The sequence below is a fragment of the Schistocerca serialis genome, chromosome 5 (genome assembly GCF_023864345.2).
Source record: "Schistocerca serialis cubense isolate TAMUIC-IGC-003099 chromosome 5, iqSchSeri2.2, whole genome shotgun sequence".
Taxonomy (NCBI): Eukaryota; Metazoa; Arthropoda; class Insecta; order Orthoptera; family Acrididae; genus Schistocerca; species Schistocerca serialis.
The window spans coordinates 288,263,360-288,278,482 of record NC_064642.1 but is presented as its reverse complement, the minus strand read 5'-3'; the positions used below and the strand labels follow the sequence as shown (position 1 = coordinate 288,278,482).

Genomic DNA, 15,123 nt, shown 5'->3' with positions numbered 1-15,123 from the left:
TGATGAGCTGCTAAGCAACGTATCAACAAGTTGACTATGCAATGATTATAATTTTTCGTATCCCATCAGTAAATCGCTTCTCTCTTGCTTTAAGCATCAAGATGATTACTATGTTGCTCATATAAGTCTTTGATAGTTATTATCAAGCTAATGTCCATAAATTGTGGTTAATGTTACTGAATCATAAACATGATGATAATGCCTGATATCCAGCCGCTTATCTTAAACTCCGTGCCAATATTTTAGAATTTGTGAGTGATTTGTTTGCACCAAAGTTGGGCTGTGGTTCTCTAGAATAATTTTTAAATCAACTGCAGTTTGTAAATAAACAATTCTGTTCATGAAGGTTACAGCAGATCTGCACCTGATGACCACTTGATCGTGCTCTTGAGCAACATGGAAGTTTTTGTTCTTAGAAAGTGAAAACATATCATGCATAATGCAGCACAGTGATTTCCTATGTTAGAACATATTTATATCTATCTCATTAAAACTCATTACCTACTAAATGCTGTACATAATTAAATTATTTACTCTGCAAATAATCAATAAAATTTACAAATGAATTACATGTATAAAAAAATCTCAAGTTGGTTATAATAGAGGGAAACATTCCACGTAGGAAATATATATCTAAAAACAAAGATGATGTAACTTACCAAATGAAAGTGCTGGCAGGTCGACAGACACACAAACAAATACAAACACACACACAAAATTCAAGCTTTCGCAACAAACTGTTGCCTCATCAGGAAAGAGGGAAGGAGAGGGAAAGACGAAAGGAAGTGGGTTTTAAGGGAGAGGGTAAGGAGTCATTCCAATCCCGGGAGCGGAAAGACTTACCTTAGGGGGAAAAAAGGACGGGTATACACTCGCACACACACACACATATCCATCCACACATATACAGACACAAGCAAACATATTTAAAGACAAAGAGTTTGGGCAGAGATGTCAGTCGAGGCAGAAGTGCAGAGGCAAAGATGTTGTTGAATGACAGGTGAGGTATGAGTGGCGGCAACTTGAAATTAGCGGAGATTGAGGCCTGGTGGATAACGGGAAGAGAGGATATATTGAAGAGCAAGTTCCCATCTCCAGAGTTCGGATAGGTTGGTGTTAGTGGGAAGTATCCAGATAACCCGGACGGTGTAACACTGTGCCAAGATGTGCTGGCCGTGCACCAAGGCATGTTTAGCCACAGGGTGATCCTCATTACCAATAAACACTGTCTGCCTGTGTCCATTCATGCGAATGGACAGTTTGTTGCTGGTCATTCCCACATAGAATGCGTCACAGTGTAGGCAGGTCAGTTGGTAGATCACGTGGGTGCTTTCACACGTGGCTCTGCCTTTGATCGTGTACACCTTCCGGGTTACAGGACTGGAGTAGGTGGTGGTGGGAGGGTGCATGGGACAGGTTTTACACCGGGGGCGGTTACAAGGGTAGGAGCCAGAGGGTAGGGAAGGTGGTTTGGGGATTTCATAGGGATGACCTAAGAGGTTACGAAGGTTAGGTGGACGGCAGAAAGACACTCTTGGTGGAGTGGGGAGGATTTCATGAAGGATGGATCTCATTTCTGGGCAGGATTTTAGGAAGTCGTATCCCTGCTGGAGAGCCACATTCAGAATCTGATCCAGTCCCGGAAAGTATCCTGTCACAAGTGGGGCACTTTTGTGGTTCTTCTGTGGGAGGTTCTGGGTTTGAGAGGATGAGGAAGTTGCTCTGGTTATTTGCTTCTGTACCAGGTCGGGAGGGTAGTTGCGGGATGCGAAAGCTGTTGTCAGGTTGTTGGTGTAATGCTTCAGGGATTCCGGACTGGAGCAGATTCGTTTGCCACGAAGACCTAGGCTGTAGGGAAGGGACCGTTTGATGTGGAATGGGTGGCAGCTGTCGTAATGGAGGTATTGTTGCTTGTTGGTGGGTTTGATGTGGACGGACGTGTGAAGCTGGCCATTGGACAGGTGGAGGTCAACATCAAGGAAAGTGGCATGGGATTTGGAGTAGGACCAGGTGAATCTGATGGAACCAAAGGAGTTGAGGTTGGAGAGGAAATTCTGGAGTTCTTCTTCACTGTGAGTCCAGATCATGAAGATGTCATCAATAAATCTGTACCAAACTTTGGGTTGGCAGGCCTGGGTAACCAAGAAGGCTTCCTCTAAGCGACCCATGAATAGGTTGGCGTACGAAGGGGCCATCCTGGTACCCATGGCTGTTCCCTTTAATTGCTGGTATGTCTGGCCTTCAAAAGTGAAGAAGTTGTGGGTCAGGATGAAGCTGGCTAAGGTAATGAGGAAAGAGGTTTTAGGTAGGGTGGCAGGTGATCGGCGTGAAAGGAAGTGCTCCATCGCAGCGAGGCCCTGGACGTGCGGGATATTTGTGTATAAGGAAGTGGCATCAATGGTTACAAGGATGGTTTCTGGGGGTAACGGATTGGGTAAGGATTCCAGGCGTTCGAGAAAGTGGTTGGTGTCTTTGATGAAGGATGGGAGACTGCACGTAATGGGTTGAAGGTGTTGATCTACGTAGGCAGAGATACGTTCTGTGGGGGCTTGGTAACCAGCTACAATGGGACGGGCAGGATGATTGGGTTTGTGAATTTTAGGAAGAAGGTAGAAGGTAGGGGTGCAGGGTGTCGGTGGGGTCAGGAGGTTGATGGAGTCAGGTGAAAGGTTTTGTAGGGGGCCTAAGGTTCTGAGGATTCCCTGAAGCTCCGCCTCGACATCAGGAATGGGATTACCTTGGCAAACTTTGTATGTGGTGTTGTCTGAAAGCTGACGCAGTCCCTCAGCCACATACTAGCAACGATCAAGTACCACGGTCGTGGAACCCTTGTCCGCCGGGAGAATGATGATGGACCAGTCAGCCTTCAGATCACGGATAGCCTGGGCTTCAGCAGTGGTGATGTTGGGAGTAGGATTAAGGTTGTTTAAGAAGGATTGAGAGGCAAGGCTGGAAGTCAGAAATTCCTGGAACGTTTGGAGAAGGTGATTTTGAGGAAGAGGAGGTGGGTCCCGCTGTGACGGAGGACGGAACTGTTCCAGGCAGGGTTCAATTTGGATAGTGTCTTGGGGAGTTGGATCATTAGGGGTAGGATTAGGATCATTTTTCTTCGTGGCAAAGTGATACTTCCAGCAGAGAGTACGAGTGTAGGACAGTAAATCTTTGACGAGGGCTGTTTGGTTGAATCTGGGAGTGGGGCTGAAGGTGAGGCCTTTGGATAGGACAGAGGTTTCAGATTGGGAGAGAGGTTTGGAGGAAAGGTTAACTACTGAATTAGGGTGTTGTGGTGCCAGATTGTGTTGCTTGGAATTTTGAGGTTTTGGAGGGAGTGGAGCTGGAAGTGGGAGACTGAGTAGATGGGAGAGACTGGGTTTGTGTGCAATGAGAGGTGGTTGAGGTTTGCTGGAAAGGTTGTGAAGGGTGAGTGAGTTGCCTTTCCGGAGGTGGGAAACCAGGAGATTGGATAGTTTTTTGAGGTGAAGGGTGGCATGCTGCTCTAATTTGCGGTTGGCCTGTAGGAGGATGCTCTGAATAGCCGGTGTGGATATGGGAGAGGAAAGATTGAGGACTTTTATTAAGGATAGGAGTTGACGGGTGTGTTCATTGGCTGAGTTGATGTGTAGGTGAATGATTAGTTGGTTGAGGGCAGTGGTTTGTTCAGTTTGGAACTGGTATAGGGACTGATGGAAAGAAGGGTTGCAGCCAGAGATGGGAACTTTAAGTGTGAGGCCTTTGGGGGTTATGCCAAATGTTAGACAAGCCTGAGAAAATAAAATATGCGAGCGTAATCTGGCTAGGGTGAAGGCATGTTTGCGGAGGGAATGTAAATAAAACTTAATGGGGTCGTTGTGGGGGAGTTGTGAGGGTGACATGGTGTTAGAAGGTGGAAAGTGTAAGATGAGGTTGAAATGAAAATGAAAGATAAAAATATATGGGGAGAGATAAGGGTGAACTAGAAAATAACTGGAGATCTGGTATGAAAAAATGCGAAAAAGTGTTGGTTAAGTTGATCCTGTGGTGAACTTGGGTTGGTAGACAGCGATGTGCATGAAGGTTAGGTGGTTGTGTTGCCGCTAAAACACGTTAAAGGACGGAGAAATTCGGGAAAATTTCGAAAAAAACGTGTAAATGTATTAAAAGGCGTGGTGTTGTGGTGAAAGATTACGAAAATGGGGCTAACAATTGTAAATAATGACGTTAAAACCTGTGGAGAGCGGCTAAAAATGATCAGTGATGTACGAAAAACGGAAGGGGAAATAAAGTAAAAGTTATTAGAACTAGCCGAAATGGTTGTTTAATACGTGAAGGCAGCTGTTATTGAACTAGAAACGGTTAGCGGTATTGTTGAAAGCGCGAAATAAAAATTTTTTGGTTATGGTTTGGCAGTGGGTTACGTATTATAGAGTATATATAGGCGGGATAAATTTGTATTACGGTAAAAAGGGAAGGTGAATAGAAAGTGAGACTACTGGTAAACGCAGAAAGAGAAAATAAAGAGAAAATAAGACGACAGGAAAGATTTAAAGATGCAACAGCGACAATATCAAACGTAATTGTTGGGTTCAAATTAATGATATGGTTATAATAGAGGGAAACATTCCACGTAGGAAATATATATCTAAAAACAAAGATGATGTGACTTACCAAATGAAAGTGCTGGCAGGTCGACAGACACACAAACAAACACAAACATACACACAAAATTCAAGCTTTCGCAACAAACTGTTGCCTCATCAGGAAAGAGGGAAGGAGAGGGAAAGACGAAAGGAAGTGGGTTTTAAGGGAGAGGGTAAGGAGTCATTCCAATCCCGGGAGCGGAAAGACTTACCTTAGGGGGAAAAAAGGACGGGTATACACTCGCACACACACACATATCCATCCACACATATACAGACACAAGCACACATATTTAAAGACAAAGAGTTTGGGCAGAGATGTCAGTCGAGGCAGAAGTGCAGAGGCAAAGATGTTGTTGAATGACAGGTGAGGTATGAGTGGCGGCAACTTGAAATTAGCGGAGATTGAGGCCTGGTGGATAACGGGAAGAGAGGATATATTGAAGAGCAAGTTCCCATCTCCGGAGTTCGGATAGGTTGGTGTTAGTGGGAAGTATCCAGATAACCCGGACGGTGTAACACTGTGCCAAGATGTGCTGGCCGTGCACCAAGGCATGTTTAGCCACAGGGTGATCCTCATTATTAACAAACACTGTCTGCCTGTGTCCATTCATGCGAATGGACAGTTTGTTGCTGGTCATTCCCACATAGAATGCGTCACAGTGTAGGCAGGTCAGTTGGTAGATCACGTGGGTGCTTTCACACGTGGCTCTGCCTTTGATCGTGTACACCTTCCGGGTTACAGGACTGGAGTAGGTGGTGGTGGGAGGGTGCATGGGACAGGTTTTACACCGGGGGCGGTTACAAGGGTAGGAGCCAGAGGGTAGGGAAGGTGGTTTGGGGATTTCATAGGGATGAACTAAGAGGTTACGAAGGTTAGGTGGACGGCGGAAAGACACTCTTGGTGGAGTGGGGAGGATTTCATGAAGGATGGATCTCATTTCTGGGCAGGATTTTAGGAAGTCGTATCCCTGCTGGAGAGCCACATTCAGAATCTGATCCAGTCCCGGAAAGTATCCTGTCACAAGTGGGGCACTTTTGTGGTACTTCTGTGGGAGGTTCTGGGTTTGAGAGGATGAGGCAGTTGCTCTGGTTATTTGCTTCTGTACCAGGTCGGGAGGGTAGTTGCGGGATGCGAAAGCTATTGTCAGGTTGTTGGTGTAATGCTTCAGGGATTCCGGACTGGAGCAGATTCGCTTGCCACGAAGACCTAGGCTGTAGGGAAGGGACCGTTTGATGTGGAATGGGTGGCAGCTGTCGTAATGGAGGTACTGTTGCTTGTTGGTGGGTTTGATGTGGACGGACGTGTGAAGCTGGCCATTGGACAGGTGGAGGTCAACATCAAGGAAAGTGGCATGGGATTTGGAGTAGGACCAGGTGAATCTGATGGAACCAAAGGAGTTGAGGTTGGAGAGGAAATTCTGGAGTTCTTCTTCACTGTGAGTCCAGATCATGAAGATGTCATCAATAAATCTGTACCAAACTTTGGGTTGGCAGGCCTGGGTAACCAAGAAGGCTTCCTCTAAGCGACCCATGAATAGGTTGGCGTACGAAGGGGCCATCCTGGTACCCATGGCTGTTCCCTTTAATTGCTGGTATGTCTGGCCTTCAAAAGTGAAGAAGTTGTGGGTCAGTCCTTTTTTCCTCCTAAGGTAAGTCTTTCCACTCCCGGGATTGGAATGACTCCTTACCCTCTCCCTTAAAACCCACTTCCTTTCGTCTTTCCCTCTCCTTCCCTCTTTCCTGATGAGGCAAAAGTTTGTTGCGAATGCTTGAATTTTGTGTGTATGTTTGTGTTTGTTTGTGTGTCTGTCGACCTGCCAGCACTTTCATTTGGTAAGTCACATCATCTTTGTTTTTAGATATATATTTCCTACGTGGAATGTTTCCCTCTATTATAACCATATCATTAATTTGAACCCAACAATTACGTTTGTTATTGTCGCTGTTGCATCTTTAAATCTTTCCTGTCGTCTTATTTTCTCTTTATTTTCTCTTTCTGCGTTTACCAGTAGTCTCACTTTCTATTCACCTTCCCTTTTTACCGTAATACAAATTTATCCCGCCTATATAAACTCTATAATACGTAATCCACTGCCAAACCATAACCAAAAAATTTTTATTTCGCGCTTTCAACAATACCGCTAACCGTTTCTAGTTCAATAACAGCTGCCTTCACGTATTAAACAACCATTTCGGCTAGTTCTAATAACTTTTACTTTATTTCCCCTTCCGTTTTTCGTACATCACTGATCATTTTTAGCCGCTCTCCACAGGTTTTAACGTCATTATTTGCAATTGTTAGCCCCATTTTCGTAATCTTTCACCACAACACCACGCCTTTTAATACATTTACACGTTTTTTTCGAAATTTTCCCGAATTTCTCCGTCCTTTAACGTGTTTTAGCGGCAACACAACCACCTAACCTTCATGCACATCGCTGTCTACCAACCCAAGTTCACCACAGGATCAACTTAACCAACACTTTTTCGCATTTTTTCATACCAGATCTCCAGTTATTTTCTAGTTCACCCTTATCTCTCCCCATATATTTTTATCTTTCATTTTCATTTCAACCTCATCTTACACTTTCCACCTTCTAACACCATGTCACCCTCACAACTCCCCCACAACGACCCCATTAAGTTTTATTTACATTCCCTCCGCAAACATGCCTTCACCCTAGCCAGATTACGCTCGCATATTTTATTTTCTCAGGCTTGTCTAACATTTGGCATAACCCCCAAAGGCCTCACACTTAAAGTTCCCATCTCTGGCTGCAACCCTTCTTTCCATCAGTCCCTATACCAGTTCCAAACTGAACAAACCACTGCCCTCAACCAACTAATCATTCACCTACACATCAACTCAGCCAATGAACACACCCGTCAACTCCTATCCTTAATAAAAGTCCTCAATCTTTCCTCTCCCATATCCACACCGGCTATTCAGAGCATCCTCCTACAGGCCAACCGCAAATTAGAGCAGCATGCCACCCTTCACCTCAAAAAACTATCCAATCTCCTGGTTTCCCACCTCCGGAAAGGCAACTCACTCACCCTTCACAACCTTTCCAGCAAACCTCAACCACCTCTCATTGCACACAAACCCAGTCTCTCCCATCTACTCAGTCTCCCACTTCCAGCTCCACTCCCTCCAAAACCTCAAAATTCCAAGCAACACAATCTGGCACCACAACACCCTAATTCAGTAGTTAACCTTTCCTCCAAACCTCTCTCCCAATCTGAAACCTCTGTCCTATCCAAAGGCCTCACCTTCAGCCCCACTCCCAGATTCAACCAAACAGCCCTCATCAAAGATTTACTGTCCTACACTCGTACTCTCTGCTGGAAGTATCACTTTGCCACGAAGAAAAATGATCCTAATCCTACCCCTAATGATCCAACTCCCCAAGACACTATCCAAATTGAACCCTGCCTGGAACAGTTCCGTCCTCCGTCACAGCGGGACCCACCTCCTCTTCCTCAAAATCACCCTCTCCAAACCTTCCAGGAATTTCTGACTTCCAGCCTTGCCTCTCAATCCTTCTTAAAAAACCTTAATCCTACTCCCAACATCACCACTGCTGAAGCCCAGGCAATCCGTGATCTGAAGGCTGACCGGTCCATCATCATTCTTCCGGCGGACAAGGGTTCCACAACCGTGGTACTTGATCGTCGGGAGTATGTGGCTGAGGGACTGTGTCAGCTTTCAGACAACACCACATACAATGTTTGCCAAGGGAATCCCATTCCTGATGTCCAGGCGGAGCTTCAGGGAATCCTCAGAACCTTAGGCCCCCTACAAAACCTTTCACCTGACTCCATCAACCTCCTGACCCCACCGACACCCCGCACCCCTACCTTCTACCTTCTTCCTAAAATTCACAAACCCAATCATCCTGGCCGTCCCATTGTAGCTGGTTACCAAGCCCCCACAGAACGTATCTCTGCCTACGTAGATCAACACCTTCAACCCATTACGTGCAGTCTCCCATCCTTCATCAAAGACACCAACCACTTTCTCGAATGCCTGGAATCCTTACCCAATCCGTTACCCCCAGAAACCATCCTTGTAACCATTGATGCCACTTCCTTATACACAAATATCCCGCACGTCCAGGGCCTCGCTGCGATGGAGCACTTCCTTTCACGCCGATCACCTGCCACCCTACCTAAAACCTCTTTCCTCATTACCTTAGCCAGCTTCATCCTGACCCACAACTTCTTCACTTTTGAAGGCCAGACATACCAGCAATTAAAGGGAACAGCCATGGGTACCAGGATGGCCCCTTCGTACGCCAACCTATTCATGGGTCGCTTAGAGGAAGCCTTCTTGGTTACCCAGGCCTGCCAACCCAAAGTTTGGTACAGATTTATTGATGACATCTTCATGATCTGGACTCACAGTGAAGAAGAACTCCAGAATTTCCTCTCCAACCTCAACTCCTTTGGTTCCATCAGATTCACCTGGTCCTACTCCAAATCCCATGCCACTTTCCTTGATGTTGACCTCCACCTGTCCAATGGCCAGCTTCACACGTCCGTCCACATCAAACCCACCAACAAGCAACAATACCTCCATTACGACAGCTGCCACCCATTCCACATCAAACGGTCCCTTCCCTACAGCCTAGGTCTTCGTGGCAAACGAATCTGTTCCAGTCCGGAATCCCTGAAGCATTACACCAACAACCTGACAACAGCTTTCGCATCCCGCAACTACCCTCCCGACCTGGTACAGAAGCAAATAACCAGAGCAACTGCCTCATCCTCTCAAACCCAGAACCTCCCACAGAAGAACCACAAAAGTGCCCCACTTGTGACAGGATACTTTCCGGGACTGGATCAGATTCTGAATGTGGCTCTCCAGCAGGGATACGACTTCCTAAAATCCTGCCCAGAAATGAGATCCATCCTTCATGAAATCCTCCCCACTCCACCAAGAGTGTCTTTCCGCCGTCCACCTAACCTTCGTAACCTCTTAGTTCATCCCTATGAAATCCCCAAACCACCTTCCCTACCCTCTGGCTCCTACCCTTGTAACCGCCCCCGGTGTAAAACCTGTCCCATGCACCCTCCCACCACCACCTACTCCAGTCCTGTAACCCGGAAGGTGTACACGATCAAAGGCAGAGCCACGTGTGAAAGCACCCACGTGATCTACCAACTGACCTGCCTACACTGTGACGCATTCTATGTGGGAATGACCAGCAACAAACTGTCCATTCGCATGAATGGACACAGGCAGACAGTGTTTGTTGGTAATGAGGATCACCCTGTGGCTAAACATGCCTTGGTGCACGGCCAGCACATCTTGGCACAGTGTTACACCGTCCGGGTTATCTGGATACTTCCCACTAACACCAACCTATCCGAACTCCGGAGATGGGAACTTGCTCTTCAATATATCCTCTCTTCCCGTTATCCACCAGGCCTCAATCTCCGCTAATTTCAAGTTGCTGCCACTCATACCTCACCTGTCATTCAACAACATCTTTGCCTCTGCACTTCTGCCTCGACTGACATCTCTGCCCAAACTCTTTGTCTTTAAATATGTGTGCTTGTGTCTGTATATGTGTGGATGGATATGTGTGTGTGTGCGAGTGTATACCCGTCCTTTTTTCCCCCTAAGGTAAGTCTTTCCGCTCCCGGGATTGGAATGACTCCTTACCCTCTCCCTTAAAACCCACTTCCTTTCGTCTTTCCCTCTCCTTCCCTCTTTCCTGATGAGGCAACAGTTTGTTGTGAAAGCTTGAATTTTGTGTGTATGTTTGTGTTTGTTTGTGTGTCTGTCGACCTGCCAGCACTTTCATTTGGTAAGTCACATCATCTTTGTTTTTAGATATATAAAATCTCAAGTTGATATGACGTCATGGGTCACTACTTGTTTTGAGTCCCCTACACTCACATGATGCAAAGTAGATCCAACTATATTGGAAATACTCATGTAATGCTACAGTCACAGCAGACATTGGACAGATTTGCATGACCTCTTTGCGATGGTGGCGGACATCTCACCCTGTGACTCACCATGCTTTTGTTCACTACCAGGTCTCCATAGGCATTCTGCAAGTGCTTATGAATATCTGCAATTCTCTGGTTTTCCCCCAAAAGAAAATCAATGACAGCTCTCTTCGATGAATGAATGGAAATTACAGGGACCTTTTTTGAAGGCTACATATTGCGTCACCATCTCTTTAAACTTCGTGAAACTATAGGTGGTGAAGCAGGAATATTCCATGATGTCTCACAACAAATTCTGCATTTTTTCATCTGAAATTGGACAAGGAAAAAATTGTGTTACATTACTTATTGAAACCCCTTGTAATATAATATACTGGCTTATGCTATATGAAATCACATTCTTTGTGCCAATGCCAAAGCCCTTGTGGCATGCAATGTATTCTTAATGAAAACCAATAAAAAATGTAGTGTTTAACTGTCTTCTTACTGTTGTAGATGAAGTTGGTATGGTTTTTTAATAAGCTCTAAACAAAATTCTTTTGTATAATATAAAACAGGGATTTATATGTAACTGGTGTAATTCATAAATTTTACTAAGTCCTGAATGTTTATGTTTTCTTTCGTATAACATTAGCACCATTATTTCTGCTATGGGTATTTTCTCCACACATTTCATATTCAACTGTCAAAGTTCATTTTTATTTAATTTAAATCAATAAATTCCACAATTTTGACATTACAATTGTTACAGGTGCTGCTTTATGACTACAGTGCAAAATATCATATTGCACCAATCATTGAAATAACAGGGACACAGCTTGGAGAGTACTTTGGTGCCAGCATTGCAACTGCAGACATAAATAAAGATGGTTATGATGATATGATCATTGGTGCACCAAGGTATTCAACTACCTCCATCCCAGATCAAGGTCGCATATATATCTCTTTAGGAGGTGAAATAATAGTAAGTAAAGCTACTTATTTCCATAAATAAACTATGTCTTTCTGATGTAATTAAAATTCTGACTAGCGTAGAAATATCTGACCTCTGAGTACCTACATTATGTATCCAGTGTTTTTGTGCACTTACAGAAGTAGAAAATAAAGCAATCTAGTATCTTTGGACATAAGCTGTATCAAACAGTTAAATATGTCACTTTTATTGTTATATACAGGTTTGAAATACATTTGATTTTCTTTTACAGAACAAAGAAATGGAACACATTGATGGTGGAATAAGGAATGCACAGTTTGGGACAACAGTAGCAGCAGTTGGTGACATTAACAATGATGGTTTTGAAGGTAAAGTGCTTCTGGATATGTAAGTCCATTACTAGTAAAACCCAGAAAATATGAAGCAACACATTTGTCATTAGTATTGCCATGGTTTTGAGAGGCAGCTGATTTTGCTAAAGGGGAACAAGGCACCAGGGCCTGATGTAAACCCTATCAGATACTATACAGTTTTCTGTACAGTATCTGTGCTGAAATAAACCCTTATTTAGTCATACTACAGACACCTCAAACAAAAACTGTGCCTAGAAGTTGGAAGAAGGCACAGGTTGCATCAGTCTACTAAAAGGGCAGTTGAAGTGATTGACAAAACAGACAGCCAATATAATCAGGTACCTTGAAAAAAATGAGCTGATTCATGATTCCAAAAACATCAGTCATGTGTAACCCAGCTAGTGCATCCCTAATATGGCATCCTGAAAGCCTTGGCCAAGGAAATCAAGCAGATGCGGTGTTTCTTAAATTCAAAAAAGCATTTGACTCAATACCAAGCCAATATTTTTTAATGAAATTCAGGCCATACAGGATGTTAAACAACATATTCACTGGGTTAATGATAAAAGACGCAGCATGATATTTTCAAATGAGAGTCATTAACAGATGTAGAAGTAGCCTCAGACATACTGCAGAGAATTGTTTTGGGACCCTTGATGGTCATGTTGTACGTCAATGAGCTGGGAGAAAATTTTAATTGTACCCTCAGACTTTTTACAGATAATGCCATTATAAGTCCTCTTTGGGAGGGGACAGGGGGAAGAGGGAAGGGGCAGGAAAGAAGAAATTTTTAAAACAGCTGCAAAAATATTTAGCCAGATCTTGATAAGATTTCAAAGCATTGAAGATATTGCCATTGTACTGTAATGGTTCATAAACATAAAACTGTGTACTTCACAAAATTGGAAACTACTGGTATAGTATAGTATGACTACAGTACCAAAAAATCATGATTTGAATATTTTGGTTGGTTTTCATGCATGTCAGAGGGGGTATTTATGGACCACGTGGCCTTTCTTGAATGAATGTCATTTACAACTCTCCATTCACATGAAGAATATTATTGAAAACTCAGGTAAATACTTCAGTGCAACAATATGTGTGGATACAAAACTGAATGACCCCATGGACTCAGTTATATATAAAGTAGGTGGTAGACTTTGGTTCATTGATAGGATACTGTACAATTGTATGAAGTCTATGATGGAGATTGTGCAATCTGACATAGAATATTGCTTGAGTATGTGGAACCCATAGAAAATGTATTGACATATGTAAAGAATGGTAGCAAGAATGATAACAGGTGTATTTGCTCCAGAGGAGAGTGTTACAGAAGGGCTGAAAATCCTGAGCTGGCAGACACTTCTAAAGAGATGCCACCTATCCTGCCATAATTTAATTGTTAAGTTTCAAGAACCAGTTGTAAGTCTGAATATGTGACACCCTCTTATGTATTGCTCCTGTAGGGACTGTGAAGACAAGACTTACAATATTAGACCAATTACCCAATGCCCAGAGGCATTGAAACAGTCATGGTACCACACACATGCACTTCACATGGGTTTGCAGACTATGAATGTAGTTGTAAATATAGAGGACCATCATAACTAAATGTGTCATTAGATTGCTTTGTGTTTTGTTTTCCTTTAGATAAATCACAATGAGTTATTCCTAAGTCTATATCAGAAACCAAATTTGTTTTCACATTTTGAGACCTATCAACATCAGCTATTATTTTATTCTTATTTCCTCTCATGGATACATATTAGATGTATCTGTGGAGCAAGTTGATAAAAGAAATGAAAATGTAGTCAGTGATTCACTACTTTCATAAATTAGTGAGGTGGGACTGAACCTCTTCACATATAATTTATTCTAACTGGATACACACAATCAGAATTTCTATCACTTCTATCAGACAGTTGTTCAAGCATAACAGGCAGAGTCTCTAGCTGTTATAAGACTTTACTGACTTCCTATTCATGACACGACACTTGCTGGACAATCCCTTGCACTAGTTTAAATGCTCTTTATTTATCTCAAAAAGAACTTTGCAAATTTATGTGGATCTACTGTTACTGCATCAGTAACACTAACTTTGCTACTTTCAACACCAGTTACATGACTATCCAGCAACTTTTCATCTCTGAATGGTCCTGTATTGCATCACCTGTATGCCCAGCAATCTCCTCCTTCCATGATTCTACTGCGTCTAAATCTTCTTTCAGTTCTTTCATTTCTCACATTAGATATATTGTTACACCCATAGTCTCTGTTATAAATGCATTTAACTTGGTGCTCTAATCACTGATTTTCGTTTGAGTTTGCTACTTGCTATTTTTCCACATCACCAGGGCTTTCAGGCTGCAAGGAAGAATACAGATGTCACTCTCCATCTTTCAAAACACATCTCTTAATGTTTGGTGGGTTCCACAAATTCTATATGTACCTGTGTTTGTCATGCACTGATCCCTGAGCCTGTCTTTACTTTGTACACCCTGGGCAGTGGTGTGAGAGACTGTTCACCTGTACAGCTTTTGCATTCCATGCAGCCAACAGCTCTGGCTCACTGGCAGCCTACTCCATTGTGCTACATAACAAGTCTGTTTCTCCCTCTAGCCATTGGTTAATCACAAGCGCATTTCACTCTGCCATGACTAACATGACTTTGGGAATGTTGTCAAGATTTGATAACTTTCTTGCACCTAAATTGGTCATAACACTCATCATTAATACCATGCCTAAATACACTATCTAATGAACAACCAGATTAACTCACTCTCTGTTAGCTGACACACAATATCAGAGCTAATTATCTATCACCCCCCCCCCTCCCCCCCTTACACACACATGCACGCACACACGCGAGCACACACACACACACACACACACACACACACACACACACACACACACACAACCTGTAAATAATTAACACAAATGGAATGTTGTGAGGGGAAAACTGATTCCTTCCAAAAACAAAGAAAACTGCAAAAGGACCTTTCAAAAAGGAAAGGGACATATCGAATTATTTACTCTAACTGATGCTCCATTCTGACTGGGGCTAATCAGAGGAATTCCAGAGATAGGATCCTGAATATGAGGGTCACCATATAAAAGAGCTGTCTGCTAGCAAGAAGTAGCATTATGGGATTTTAGTACACGTTACATTCAGTGAGTTGTTGCTCAGTCAAAAGAAGACGTGGAATTCAACATAAAAGGGTGAAGAAACTGCCTAAGATGACTGTAATCA

At 43.4% G+C, this 15,123-nt stretch overlaps 1 protein-coding gene across 3 annotated transcripts in view; it reads left to right on the top strand.

Annotated features, from left to right (window-relative positions):
• The window catches only part of LOC126480903 (integrin alpha-4-like), a 582,211-nt gene that overhangs the window by 237,486 nt on the left and 329,602 nt on the right, over window positions 1-15,123 (top strand). For all 3 annotated transcript variants that reach the window (XM_050104300.1, XM_050104298.1, XM_050104299.1), the window contains exons 9-10: window positions 11,335-11,547; window positions 11,789-11,885. In XM_050104300.1, coding sequence (XP_049960257.1) covers window positions 11,335-11,547; window positions 11,789-11,885 — 310 coding nt within the window. The remainder of the gene's footprint in view (window positions 1-11,334; window positions 11,548-11,788; window positions 11,886-15,123) is intronic.